The sequence below is a fragment of the Pleurodeles waltl genome, chromosome 6 (genome assembly GCF_031143425.1).
Source record: "Pleurodeles waltl isolate 20211129_DDA chromosome 6, aPleWal1.hap1.20221129, whole genome shotgun sequence".
In the NCBI taxonomy this organism is placed as follows: domain Eukaryota; kingdom Metazoa; phylum Chordata; class Amphibia; order Caudata; family Salamandridae; genus Pleurodeles; species Pleurodeles waltl.
The window spans coordinates 40463478-40478871 of NC_090445.1; the positions used below are offsets into that span (position 1 = coordinate 40463478).

At 45.5% G+C, this 15394-nt stretch overlaps 1 protein-coding gene across 1 annotated transcript in view; it reads left to right on the top strand.

The window, feature by feature from the left end:
• Positions 1 to 15394, top strand: part of LOC138299132 (uncharacterized) — a 228506-nt gene that overhangs the window by 107567 nt on the left and 105545 nt on the right. Inside the window, exon 7 of the mRNA XM_069237178.1 lies at positions 12226 to 12353. Coding sequence (XP_069093279.1) covers positions 12226 to 12353 — 128 coding nt within the window. The remainder of the gene's footprint in view (positions 1 to 12225; positions 12354 to 15394) is intronic.

Below are 15394 nucleotides of genomic sequence, written 5' to 3' on the forward strand. Positions count from 1 at the left end.
ACCCTGTCCAAGTGTGGACCACAGTCCTAGTCAGGGTAAGTCAGATACACACCCTAAATTAACCTGTGCTTGCCCTCTGGTAGTTTGGCACAGAGCAGTCAGGCTTAACTTAAGAGGCAATGTGTAAAGTACTTGTGCAACACTTAAAACAGTAGCAAAGTTAAAACACCACACAAAAAAAATCCACACCAAGTTAGAAAAATAGAGATTAATTTGATGAACAAAACAAGACCAAAACGACAAACATCCAATAAGTAGAAGTTGAGATGTGAATTTTAAAATAATATCTGTAAATCTACTACTGATAAATATACTGGTGCCATCTGGTCACGCTAGACCGGGGTGAATCCAAAAGTTCAGGCTGACTACGATGGAGCCTAGGCCAACTACAGGGATAAACCTCTCCCAAAGCTCCAATGCATCAAAGGCGATGTGTCAGTTCTGATTTGCACAAAGATGGCGATGCATGGATTTCTGCAGAAACAGCTGAAGAGCCCAGTTCCAAGGGTCCTGGGCTGGATAGGCACCACTTGGCAAGGCAGGACTCACAGGTGGCAGATTCCAGAGGCTTAGCAGGGTTGGGTGAAGTCTTTGATGTCCTTGAGACTTCAGAACAGGAGACAAGCCAGCAAGCCCTTGGAGTCACTTTGGTTCTGCGGATGTAGAGATGCAGGTCCAGTCATTCTCACTCCCAGGCAAGAAGGGCAGCAGGGCAGGTACAGCAGAGTAGGAGTCCAGCAAAGTCCACCAGAGTCCAACAAAGTGACAATCCTTCCAGCAGCACAGCAGTCCTTCTTCCTGGTATAATGTCCTCAGGTCCAGAGGTGTACTGATTTGCTGGGGTCAGAGACCCAGTACTTAGATACAGTTGTGCCTTTAAAGCAGGGGAGACTTTAAAGAGAGACCTTTGAAGTGCACAAAGTCCCTGTCCTGGCTCCAGCCTCACTACAGGGAGATATTCAGCTCTTTTTGTGGAGACAGGCACAGTCCATTTAGGTGCAAGTGTCAGCTCCTCCTTCCAGATCCTGCCCAAGATGACCAATCAAAATGTTAATGGCCCATCCGGATGTGGATTGCCCATGAGACACACCTAATCTCCCTTTGTGTGTGGCTGTCTGGAGGGAATGCATAAGAGCCCAGCTGTCACCCATCTAGATGTGTATTCAGAGACTGAAGCACAGTGCTTAAAATAAGAAAATGCCAACCTTCTAAAAGTGGCATTTCCAGAATTACAATTTAAAATCAGATTTTACGTTAAGTTGTGATTTTAAATTGTGAGTACAGAAACACCACACACAGGGGTCCCATCCCTTGCCAATTGGGAATTACACTTATGAAATGTGATAAGGCAATCCCAAAGTTAACCTGTGGGACATATAGGTCTTGCAGTAGTAAAAAACGAATTTAGGAGTTTTTCACTACCTGGACATGTTAAACTTAAAAGTACATGTCCAACTGTTTAAATACACTGCACTCCGCCCTTGATACTGTACACACCTACCTTAGGGGTGACATTATGGGCCTCATTACAACCCTGGTGGTCAAAGACCGCCAGGGCTGTTCTGGAGGTTGTACCGCCAACAGGCTGGCGGTACAAACTCGGGGATTACGACCGCGGCGGTTATCCGCCATAGTGGTCCCAGCGGTTTTAATCCACCAGGGCAGCGCTGCCCAGGGGATTACGAGTCCCTCTCCCGCCAGCCTTTTCATGGCGGTAGGAACCGCCATGAAAAGGCTGGAGGAAAGGGGAGGAAAGGGGAGTCGCGGGTCCCCTGGGGGCCCCTGCACTGCCCATGCCTCAGGCATGGGCAGTGCAGGGGCCCCCTGGCACAGCCCCATGAAGCTTTTCACTGTCTGCATAGCAGACAGTGAAAAGCGCGACCGGTGCAACTGCACCCGTCGCACCGCCGCAACACCGCAGGCTCCATTTGGAGCCGGCTTCCATGTTGTGGCCGTCATCCCCGCCGGCCCAGTGGGGATGTCCAAATGGTCACCGCGGGAGTGCGGCCGCATTGGTGGCCGCACGGCGGTTACAACTTGGCAGGCGGCAAAGTTGTAATGAGGGCCTATATGTATTAAAAAGGACGTTTTGGGTCTGGTAAGGGAGTTACATTGCTAGGTCAATGTGGCAGTTAGTTTAAAACTGTGCACCTAGGCTCTGCAGTGGCATGCCTGAGACATGTTTAAAGGGCTACTTAAGTGGGTGACTCAAACAGTGCTGCAGGACTACAAGTACTATTTCATTTACAGACCCTGGGCACATGTAGCGAACTTTACTAGGGACTTATAAGTAAATTAAATGTGCCACTTGTGGATACGCCAATGTTATCATGTTTTAGAGAAAGAGCACCTGCACTTTAGCACTGGTCAATGGTGGGAGAGTGCCTAGAGTCCTAAAGCCAACAAAAACAAATTCAGCAAAACAGGAGGTCAGAAGGCAAAAGGTCAGGGGAAACCACACCAAGGATGCCAAGTCTAACCCTGATTTATGTAGAACATAGACATTGTGTGGCAATCCCACCACTACCTAATTAATTCTAAGTCCATTTTCTCGCCTCAAGAGCAAATGGCTTAATAGCCCAAAACCAAATATTTCCAGCAGTTCTTCTAAGAACTCTAGAGAAGCTAGATGGAGGGGGTGAAGGAGAGGATAAGAAATAGGAATTCCAAACAAATGAACCATCACAAATAGATCAACGGGTCTATAATACAGCCATCAAAGCAGAAAAGCAAAAGAAAATAATTCACCCATACAGAGTAAGATGCTCGGAAATCTCTGATAGGGTGGCAGTCCTGCTTCTGTTATTTGAGGGGCTGAAGATGAATATTATGATTGACTCAGGTGAACTTTCATGAAGTAAGCTGTTTGATGGTGGCCATTGCAGAGTTCTCTTTGCAATGCAATTGGAGACCTAAGGCGTTCTTATGCCTAAGGGGATGGTGAGGTAAGTAGAGCCTAGTGGTGCACATCCTCTCACCTTTTTGTTCATTCAGTCCAGGACAGAAGTCAGTTTTAGATGCTTCAGATGTCCATTTTTGCCTTGGCGAGATCAGGGAGGACCTCAGAAGGAGTTTTCAATATTTCATTATTACACCCCAACAGAAAAGCATCCACACTAGTGTAAGAAATTAGGCTATTTGTTGAGGGGAGTAGCTACCCACCTCAAGAAATAACCACAGTTCTTCTTAGGCTGAATCACTCAAATCACTGAACTAACCTGAGCTGGTAGAGTAGACAGATTGGGTGACAGTGTGTAAAGTGTTATGTAATATTAAAACAGTACTGAAGTCGAAATGCAAAACAGTAAAAATCCCAAAACTAATTGGAAAACACAGAGTAAAATGTAATAAACAAAGTTCCACCAAAATGACAAAAATCCAAAGAGGAGAAACAGAGTTATGATTTTTTAAAAGTTTTGAGTAGAAATAGCACCAAAAAGCTCTCGGTGCCATTGAAAGTCAATGGTCACAGTAGAACAAGGCCAAGAAGCAATCTAACACTGACCGTGATGGACGGCAAGTTGAATACCCTAATCAGGTTCAACCTGGTCAAACATTTTGCTTACTGTCCTTAAAGTCCCAATGCACCACAGGAGTACACTTCTTAGGCCCCCAAAACCTCAGGGAAGGCACTTCAAGACTCACAGGGTAGCAGGCCGAGGCCAACAGGGAAGTTCAATCCAGGTCCAGTGACCACTGGTCAGCTGGGCAGTTGCAGGAAAAGCGCTCTTGTAGCTTCTTGTGTCCTTGTAATTTTAAAAGGATATCAGCTTTACGACCTTGAAGTCCAATTCTTTGTACTGAGTGAGAGAGCAGGTCCAGTCTTCTAGGCTATTGCAGGTTCAATCCCTTGCTGATCTTCCATACGTCTTGCAGTGTTCTGAAGTGGGTGCTGCAGATACCACATTTAGTTCTGGCACATGCTAGTGGGTGGGAATGGCCCTTTGGGACACTCTAACCAACTAGGGAAAGGTTCCTGGGGCTAACCCTACCTACTTTTAACATTTTGATCAGCACACTACACTTGGGCAATGAAGCCTGTGTTTGTGTGTGGCGCGGAGAGCATATCCTGGTGATCCTACTGTCTTCCCACATCTAATACTTAAATATGTAAAAGCCCAGCTGACTTGTCAGGCGGGTACTGACACTCCATCAGGATTTGATACTGTGATGCCATCAAGAGGCGCACCGTGATTGGAACTGGTATGGCTCTGGGGACAAAAGAAGGTTACACACCTGGATGTTAGCTGTATCTGCTTCTGACAAGGTAGGCCTCTCTAAAATTAATTAAGTTCCTGGTCCCAGAGTACAGGCCATTCTGTTATGGCCCCACAAATACCTCTCACACCCAAGGCCTTTTTTCCCTGCCTTGGGAACAAGTTCACACCTCATTCGCATGTTTTCAAATGCTAAGTACTGGCTGGCAGAAGTGGGAGAGCAAAATTTGGATTAGCTTTCAGGGACTTCAGGCAGGAAAAAGGTAACTTTCGAAAAGTACCTTTTCCTTAATAGTTATACAATATCCAATTTTACTAATAAATTTGATTTTGAACTACTATTTAAAAGAGTTATTGAATTAATTTTGTAGCTGCTTTCATCCCAAAACTAGTATTAGTATATGTAATAATGTGACCAAGTGTTTCCCTATGGGGCAGCCAGCCTTGCTACATTGAAAACAGCTTTTGGGCCTTTTCTACGTGAAGGACACATTGAACAGTAAAGATTGGTGTGTCCTACTTTTAAATACTATGCACCTTGCCTTTTGAACAGTAAACCCTACATAGGGGTGACTTAATATTCAAATGGAAGGTTTTGACATGTCAAAAATGGTGCATTTGACAGGTTGAATTTGCAGTTTTAGAACTGCACAGCTAGACCTGCAGTCATTTTTTGCAAAGTCACTGGAGTGGATGGCACAACTTTCAGGTCCTGGGTACACTTTGGATCATATACTAGGAACTTATATCCAAGCTAATTATGCCAATTAGGGAATATACCACCTTCATCGTGTTGAAAGAGAGAGCAAGGGACTTTACCACTAGTTAGCAAAGATAAAGGGCACAGACCTCTACAACCAGAAAAAATAGGGTTCAGAAAGAAAAGCAAAATAATCTGGGGCAACCTTGCAGAAAATGCATATTTCTAACAGGTAGAGCAACGGAGCTGAAATGGTGTTTATCCACAGGATGTTTAAAATAGTGCCTCCTTGGCTAGGGATAAGAAGTAGTAGATCACAGGAGTGTTTCTCTGCCTGATGCAACAGCCACAAGAAGTACAGAGCTGAGGGCTCCCTGAACAAAATTACATTAATACATAATTGTCTGACCATTTATAACTTGGTGTAACTTGTCATCCTTATTTTCACCAACCAGCTGAGGATTTTGTTGATTTTGCACCACTTTGTTGGAGCAGATGAGGATGCCAAACTATATAAGCTCTCAACTGTCTGATATTGGTGCAATCTGTGTAGTTGGGCCATTGTGTTTACAGCTAATTCTGTAATGACTAAGATGACTTGGGCTTGGTCATCTCCGTTCCTCTTCAGAACTCGGGCAGGAGAGGGAGGGGCAGAAAGGCGTTCTGGGGTCCTGTGCTCCACTGTAGCCTGAATGTGTCACCAGGGAAGCATTCTTGGGAACTCTAAAGCACAAACATTATGACACTGTGTGTTTTTGATGGCCAGGGTTCTCTGTACTGTTGGGAGATGATCTGTGCAACCTTGGGGTGCAGCCACAGTGCATGATCTGCCAAGCGCCAGCTGCTTAGCTTGTTCATCCCAATGATCCAGCAAACTCCAGATGTGTAACACCTCCTGGCCCTTGACATAAGACCCCAGTCCACCCTGCTTGTTGCTATACCAAATAGGGGTGATGTTGTCCTAGAGAACCTGCACCAGCTCTCCCTTGAAGGATGACAGGAAGGCCTATAGCTCCAACAGATTTATGTGGATCCAGGTTTCCGCCAGAGAGCAGAGATCTTTGATCTCCTCTACCAGGTGACCGCTCCAGCTCAGCAGGGATGCATCCATCACCACTGTCAACTCTGGATGGGATAGGGAGAAGGGTCTGCCTCTGGTCAGATTGTAGTCGACCACAGCAGGTCCTGTGTAGTATGCTCTGTAAACCGGAATTACAACTGACAAGTTTCCTTGTTGCTAGGCCAGCTGAAACTTCAGTCTTCACTGCAGAGCCTGCATGTGCCATTTGATGAAAGAGACAAGCAGAATACATGAGGGCAGCTGGCTAAGAAGTCTCAGAGCTGCTTTCATTGATAACCAGGACTAAGGCTTAAACATCAGAATCATAGCCCAAATACTGTGGACTCATTGCGATGGAAGGAAGGCCCTGAACAGCTCTGTATCCAGAATGTCCCCAAGAAAGGGGCACCCCTGCCAAAGAATCAAGTACAATTTTGACTTATTGATTAAGAACCCCAGCAATGTTAGGAGATTCGTCGTCATCTGGAGGTGGTCCACAACTCACTCTGGTGAGCCTGCCTTCAGCAGCCAGCTATTGAGTCAGGACAAAAGTGGTACCCCAAACCTCCAAAGGTGTATCACAGCCAACAACTGCACTTTTGTGAACACAAGTGGGGCACTGGTAAGGCTGAAGGGGAGCACTGCAAACAGAAATGCTCCTAACCTACCTTGAATCACAGGTAGAGTCCATGGGACTGCAGGGCAGGCATGTTAAAATATACCTCTTGCAGGTACAGGGCAACTATCCGGTGTCTTAGATCCAGGACAGACAGACCTTGGACCAAAGTAAGCATTTTGAATTTGTTCTCCAGAGGCAAGTATTCAGAGAGCAAAGACTGAAAATAGAACAAATGCCTCCGCCCTTCTTCAGCACAAGGAAGTTGCAAAAGTAGCAACTCATCTCTACTTCTAAGGCCAGAACCCTCTCAATTACCCCCTTGCCCAATAGCGCCTGGACTTCTTGAGGCAAGATGATAAAATGCTCCTCTGAAAGCCTTTTTAAAGTGGGAGAAAGTTAAGTTGGGTTCAAATGTGAGAAAAGGCCTCTTTTGTCATGGTTACCCCCCATTTTTTGCCTGGTAGTTGATGTGGTCTCAAAGTTGTTAGTGCCCGGGGCCCCTGCCAACCAGGTTCTCTGGGCCAGATCTCTTTCCCAAAACTGTTGTGATGCATTGGCACAATTGGCAGCACTTTTAGCTGCCACTATAAGTCTCTAGTAAATGGTACTTAGGTACCCAGGGCACGGGGTACTAAGGGCAAGCCCCTGAGGGCAGTAGCCCACATTGCGCAACCCTCTATGGCCATGCATCGAGAAGCACCCAGCACTGCCATTGCAGGCTGAGTGTTCTGATACAATCCTAAAATGCAAACTCAACATGGCACATAGCCTGTGCACCCAGTCCACTATACACTGCATGCAATATAGGTAAGTCACACCCTCTGGCAGGCCTTCTAGCCCTAAGGCAGGGTGCACTATCTTGTACATGTGGGCATATATGCATGAGCAACATGGCTCTACTGTGTCCTCGCCAAACCTGGCACATAGTAAGTGAACAGAGCAGCCTTTTTAAATGCATGTGCTGGACAATGGCTACTCTGAACCCTGGGTTGTTTGGTATCAAACAACTTAAAATGATAAATCCAAACTGGTACCAGTATTGGATTTATTACAAAATGTACCCAAGGGTCACCTTAGAGGTGCCCCCTGCAAAAGCTAACTACCCTAGCATGGTTGTGGCCAGTCACAACCAGCCTACCACCACCAAACAAGATTCTGGAACCCTGGGGTGAGAAACCCTGCTCTAAGGGTCCCAGAACAAAGCCCTTTGTGGGCAGAGGTGCTATCACACCTCTCCCAGGAATATGCACTGCCCTACTAGCGAGCTTCAACATGCTTACTGCCCTTGAAACTAGACCCCCAAGCCTGCTGCTAGCAGCAGATGGCCGCCACTGTTGCAAACCCCCATATTTGGTGGGAGAAACGGTGGGAAAACACACAAAGGACAGGAGGAGAGGTCATCCCCAGCTTGCACCATCCCTAAGGTGTTGCATGGTAGTTGACCCCTCCATTTCATTTTCCTCCATATTGCATCTGGGTAAAATAGCCAATCAGGTGTAGGGAAGCGACCTCTGCACACAGGAAGTGGTCACTTAGTGGGTGTAGCCACCCTAAGGTAGATGACCCATTGGTCACTACTAGGTACTCCCCTAAACACTCACTAAATACAGTATTTGGTGGGCATTGCTAGACCTGAGAATCAAGTTCCAAAGACAAAAGAAGACCAGGAACAAAGAAGAGCCAAGGCTCCAGAACGGAAGTCTTGCTGCACCAAGTAAAGACACCAAATCCTGCCTGCTGCACCCAGGACTCAACAGACGCTGAGGTGTTGCTCGGACATTGGGCAGACTCTACAAACCCCCAGAAGACCTCCATACTTTGAAAATAGCCAAAGATCTCCCTCCAGAGTCAAGGCATCACTCTCCTTCAACAAAGACCAATGACCCGGTGAAGTCCACTTCACTGACTGTCTGCTGACCAAAGAACTAGATGCCGCAGCTGGACCAAACTCTATCAGATAGACCGTGAGGACAAACCCTGCAAGTGTGCCAAGTTTGCTGGCACTTCACCCTCCAGTGGCCGAACCACACTATTGCCTTAAGTAGTGGTCACCTAACATCAGAAACCCAGAAGGACAGTATATTCAGGACTGTAAAAGGACCAGGAGGAAGCCCCAGCAAAGGGGCTTTAGAAACCACCAGGACCTCCCACCAGCGTGCCCCTGCTGACCTGCAAGCACCCCTCAAAGTGCCCTACCTCCTGCTTCCAAAGGCACCTTTGCACACAGCTCCTGGCTGCCATTTGCCCTGCACTGAAGATTCAGCTGTGTTCTAAGCGTCCCTCACACCTTGTGACCTCAACACTTCAAGGGGACCCACCGGACTCACCTCAAAATCCACCTGTGCAGTGCTTTTCCAAATAGTAGCCCGCAGTGGCCTTGAACCAGATCCAACGTCTTTCTGCAGCTGCTCCCGCTGAAACCGGGAGCTGCCTGAACTTCTCCAGCCAGTCCTTAAGGCCCACTGACGACCTCAACATACCTGCAAAAGGAGACATTGGTATACGCATTGCTTGAATTTATATGCATTTTTAAAGTATTTCTCCTTTGATTCCTTTGGTGCGTAATTACACACACAAAGAGTAATCTTGCTAAACTTTAAAAATCCATAACTCAAAAAGTACTTACCAGATTTTGATGATCTGAGTCTTAAATGTTTTATGAAAATTTGAAGTATTTTGTGAATTGGTCTCACGTTTTGAGTGTGTGGTCTCATTTTTTGATACTGTGAGTACAACAAATGCTTTGCCCTTCTCCAAGATTACCCTAACTGCTCGACCAAACTACCATAAAAATTAGAGCATTAGGTGATCTAGTTTTTACCTCTGTAAACCTACGTGTAGCTGCCTGAACTCTCTGCACAGTGTGCCTGGTTTTGCACGCTACATAGAGGGCCAGCCTCCCACACGAAAGGAATGGTAGGGTATAGCCCTGGTGAACAGTCTGGAGGATCTATCTGTCAGAAGTGATGGTCCACCACCCTGGAAGAGAATGTCTGACTCTGCCTCCCACAATGTGGCTGTGTGCAGCAAAGGGTGAGCTTAAGCGGGTTGGAAGGTGATGCAGCAGAGGTGGAAGACTGAGTGGAACATTGTTCTTGGTGACCAGTGCAATGTCAGCTGGATCACAGGCTAGACCACAAAAATTCTGGTGTGATTGCCATGGTGATAGTGGCAGGGCTTGGCTGTGCCTTTATGCTAGCCCTAAAAAGTAGCCTCAAAAGCTTCAAAATTACTGCAGAAATTGCTAAGCAAGTTTGAGAGGCCCAGGAAACATGCTGTGACTCTGCTTTCCTTTAACTATTTTCAAGAAAAAGGTGGGACCCACCAAAAGGCACATCCAATAAGGATTCCTGCATGTCCCCTGAGAAGTCAGTTTCTCTCATCCACCCATGGAGACGTAGCACAACACTAGTGCCCACCACACGTCTCAAGGGGCTCGACCTCCAGTGCCAGTGACATCAGGATCGGCATCAGTGGAGAATGAACAGATGCAGATCTTGGAGCCAGAGTGAAATTCTGTACCAGAGTTATGCAGAACCCAAGGTGGGTTTGAGGGGCTTATATGGCACCGAGGGAGGAACATCTGGCAGTAAGTTGACTTGAGGTCTCCGAGGCTGCTCGAGTCTGAGGGTTTTTCAGCATAGCCTCCTTGAAAGCCTTGACATGCTTCAGTGTTGCTAATGGCCCGGGAAGTCTGTGCACAAAGAGATCAGTTGTAGAATTGGCTCTATGATAGGGGATCAGGAGCGAGATTGGTTGGCACCTTGACACCCTCCCAACTTCTCTTGGAACAGAGAGAGACATGATAGGGTTAAGTCTCATCTTCTCATCTTGCATTTCTTCTTTAACATTGAATTAGTGCACTGTGAAAAAGCCCTCTTGCGGGAACGTCCTTGAGGGGGAGAAAGAGTTGGCACCTTCAACAAGTGGCAGCAGGACTTACACAAAGTCTGAGACTTCTTTCTGTGTTCATTGATGTACAGCTTTGTTTCACAATCCTTGATTCCCTACAGGTGCATGAAGGCACATTCTTTGCACGTCTTGAGTGTCATGCCGGCGCAGACTTTATTCTGGTCTCTCACTGACATTTGTTACTGACAATCATGATACAGTTTGAACCCTGTAGTCTTCAGTGGTGACATCATTACTTTACACACTGGAAAGAATTGCTGAAAGAATTGGTCAACCAAAGAAAGAGAGCGGAGCTCCGGATCCCCACCAATCTTGAACAGAACACATCAGGCTGGAACAGAATACTGGATAACACACTGATTTTACCAGGTGCCAACCTGCATCTGGAAAAAAAGGAGTGGGCCGTAGGGCAAAGGTACAGAACAACAGCTGCCCACCACAGACATTACAGGAGGTGCAGAGCCTCCAGCCTCTTCAGAAGGCCTCCCAATCATGTGTTCCTCACCCACTGGCCACCTACAGATATTTAGCACCTAAGCAAATCAGATGGTCTATATCTGCGTCAAACTCTCCAAAGTGGAGAAAACCTTACAAAAGGATCTAGTAAAACCTGGTCTAGCAGGTTATTCTCCATGTTGAGGACTTGTGATCTCCCATTACCCGACAGGTAGCAACCAGCCATAATGGTTCATTCTGGCCCAGGTGTCCCCAGAGGAGATAACAAGGAACTCATAATCTAGGCCTAAGTGTCTCTAGAGAACAGATCACTCAATGGGGAGCTGGTTTATTACAGAGTTCTCATTACCCGAATCTGGTGGACATGAAAGGGAATTTCCCTTTCCATTCAAGTGCCCTACCCCATAGGATCTACAGTCACAAAGAGTGCATCTCTTGGAGCACAGTGATAGAAAGAACTAGAGTATGGAAGTCATAACCCTGTCTGGAGGGGGACTGGGCAAGAAAATGTGCATATAGAAGAAATCATCTGATCAACCCTGGAATAGAAAAAAGGAACTGGCAGATACAACAGTTAGGAGGCTTCAAATGAGTGTCTATTTCTAAATTCCCAATAAATGTAACTCCTTGCTGTGCTAAATATATTCTGTTATCCTGCACTGTAACCAGGGCATCTAAAGAGACTGGAAGAAGGTAGGGGGTTTGGACATAACAGCACCGAAAGCAAAAGGAGGACCGGTTTTGTTTCCTATACCAACACAGAGTCATTCTATCCTTGAATATTGCTGCTGCTAGGAATTATTTCACTGAGCTGATTCCTTCCTTGACATGACAAGTTGCGCACACGTGTTGCTCCGCCGAGCCAATCCTGTCCTAGGAGTATTAGATTCTGTCCCACCAATCATCCCACTAAGCTGCTTCCTTCCTAGAGATGGCAAGTTCTGTGAGCCTGTACATTTCTCTTTTTTAAGAGTTCTAAATGAGAAAGACTGTTTAGCCTTCCGCCATATGTCATGTGCCATTCCACTGAACACCACCGACACTACACATCAAAGGCTACTTATCCCTGTGCTAGTCTAGTCTTAGTTGAGAAAAGCTCTGAACCATTGTGACTACTGCCCAAAAGCTGCTCCTGAGCATAGACTTTCATGTCCTGGGCATCTCCACAAATATCCACTACTTCACTCGCTCTGCTTCAACTAGTTATGTAAGATTCTATGTCTCTAGATGCATACTTTTCAGGTTATCTTCTATTCTGTAGATTGAAGGCAGATGGCACATGGTGGCAAGGGCCTCCTTCTACCCCACGGTAATGTTTGAAGGAAGAAATCCTTGGTTAGAATTTTCCGTGGAGGGAGAGAAGCTGAAGATTCAAGAAGGCCGCATGAAGTAAGTGAAAACCAAAGAAATGCACTGTAATCAACTGGCAGGTTACTCAATGTGCCAGCATATGTCAGCTCTCTACTCTTGGACGCAAACCAGTACTGCCAAAGGTCAGATGTGTTTAGTGGCTTAGTTGGGATGTCATATAGTCATTACATTAAAATATGGTGCAGTGCCTATTTTGTGGTGTAATTTAAGGCTGTGAGATGTGACTTAATGGATATCTTGATGGTTGTGTAAAGAGGAAGTCTACCATCTTGTCCTGGTTTTTTCACTTCAGCACTTCTTTTGATTCTGGGTAAATCATTGTGTCTCCATCATTTGATCATTCATAAATTTGCGTGCCTGAATTATTTGTCAGGATGGGAATCTAGACAACCATAATTTCCATAACAATGTTAATAGACACTCATGAATATTCAGTAAGCTATGTATTTACTACATTTAGTATATCCTCCTGATTATGTGACCCAAAATCCAGCCAGTGAGGTGGAGAGGCACATAGCTCAACTCCACAGGTCAGATTTTCAACCAGGCATCAAATGTTATGGAATGCCCCAGAACTCTATTCCCAAAAACTCTTCATGGACATCTTCAGCCTCATCTTCAGAAAGTCCTTTTTCCCATTTTTTGTGAGAAGTTAAAACTTGAAATTTCTCCACTGATGATCTACACCATGAAAGTATTGTCTGCATAAGGAGTTTAACCTTAACATTTGGCTCACTTTCTCAGCAAATTCTCTCAAGGGCTGTATCAGTTGGCCAGCCCTGCCTGTTCAGGAGGCTGAATCTCAGACTTCAGGTCAGCCACTTCTTTGACTCAGATAACTTGTGAGCCACCTACGACACTGACGAAAAGGGTTAAACCAGCAATTCCATTCTCTACAACTTTTTATGCTAACCTATCTTGCAAACTCAGAAACAAGAAATCCATGAAGAGGCCACCATTTTCTGTTTCTTCTAAAACTCCAGTCAAAAAATTGACATTTCTTTCTGTCTCATTATTTGTCAATCTGACATCTATAGTGTCTGTATCTAAACCATTGGCTGTTGTCTTGTCAGACACTTTCTGCTGCTTTACTTCAAAGATGACAGTTCCATTGTCAACTGCTTCTAGGTTGTCAGGTCAGGAATCTGGGTAGGCAACAGACAGCGCAAGACTGAAAGTGGTCTAGGTTACATGCTCTAAATCTTTCGCTAGGCAAGGGTCGAATTTAGAGACATGGAGAAGTGGGCCAGGGATGATAGAAAGTAAAGACTAGACTGCTAACTGATGGGGATTGGCTCACTTCCAGGTTAGATCTTCACTTCAGGGTTCAGCCCAGTAGTTAAGTGCCTGGCAGTGAATGACATAGCTGTATGACTTTTCTGCTCCCAAATAGTTTTTCACCTGGCTCTCTGTTCCACCACCTTTCTTATTTTGTCATTCTTCTTTTCCGTCTGGTTCACTTGTTAGCTATTCAGTACCACCTTCTCTGTTTCTGTGTTTGTGCTGGGTGCTGTACCACCAAGCCTCTGGTTTACCACTCCTTGGCATACTGCTAGTTCCTCATTGGTGCAAGGGTTCATCATAGCATTATGCACCATCAAGTTTGGTAAATTGATTAAATTGCACTCCACTGATGTGCTGCTGTTTCTTGGCTCTTTCCCTTCCTGTACCTCTCCTGATTCTAAAGGCTTGGTGTCTGAAGACTTTGTGACTGAATCTGCTCATGCAGAAGACTGACACCCTTGTCTCTCTTCCTTCCCCCTTTTGCCTATTCTTCTTTGTAGGTTGTGCTATTACTATGAAAGCGTTTGTCTTAGAACAGGTCGGAGGGATGGGACTTTCAACAAAACCATCTTGTTCAGTCCAACTTAACAGTTTGCCAGGCACTATAAATGTTGGGCATGCATTTCACTAAAACTCTGTTACAGACTACGACCCAGGCTATGATTAAACTACACAACGCTCTTGATAAATCATCCTACACAATGGTGCAGCTTGATTGCTCGATTGGTAGAATTTGCATGCAACAATTCTTTCCACAGTTTCATGGGGCTTCATCTTTATTCTGCACCTTTGGCTTCCAGCCCTGAATGCCACTGTCCCCCAGACCAACACCTGAAGTATCTGCAGTCACTCAACTCCTCTTGAAAATGAAACCTTCAGCTGTTCCTGATCCTACAATTAAATAAGGCTATAAAAGGACTTCAGATGTTCATCGTCAAGCAGCCCCTTCATAGAAAGGAGATGATAGAGTTACTGAGATTCCAGTTTCCCCAAAGAATTGTATCCATTTTTCTACAAGGACAACATAGTTCTAAGGATCAGTCCAAACTTTATTCTGAAAGAACTTCCCTACTTTCAACTAAACTAAACATAGATCTAGATCCTTTTTTCCTGCAGCCATCTACTGTGAATTGAAAGGTTTTTACAGTGTCTGGACATTAGAAGATGCCTGAAGTTAATTAGGAAAGTCAGTTCAACAAAATCTTCATCTTGTATGGATAGGATGACAAAGGTATAGCAATCTCAAAGCAGGTTTGGCAAGATGGATTATTCGTTGCATCACTTCAGCTCACACCCAAGTGGGCACACCATTTTCTGGTAGGGTCAGAGCTCACTCTACCAGAGTTGTCACAGGCACAACTCTCTTCACTGAAATGCCTTTGAAAGATACCCGCAGGGTAGTGACCTGGGGAACAACACGTTGCCATACTAAGCATTGGTGTTTAGATGTAAAGGCTAGAGCAGAGACCAAAGCAAAACAGGATTCCTTCACAACCTGTTGATTAAGGTGAGCCTAGTTACTATTGTCTGTTGTTGTTTCTGTTTACTAGTTTTTTAATTCAAACATGTGATCTAATGCCAGAGAAGACAATGTTATGTAACAGTAACTGGAGTTCTCCAGCACTGATGTCTTTCAAAAAACTCGCCCTGCTCCACTTTCATAAGGCTTGAAATTGTTTGTGCTATGAAAATCTGAACTGTGGAGCCTCTGAACTGTACTCTGTGTCTCTCCACCACAATTGCTGGAGTTTGGGGTCACATGATGTGTGGGGGTG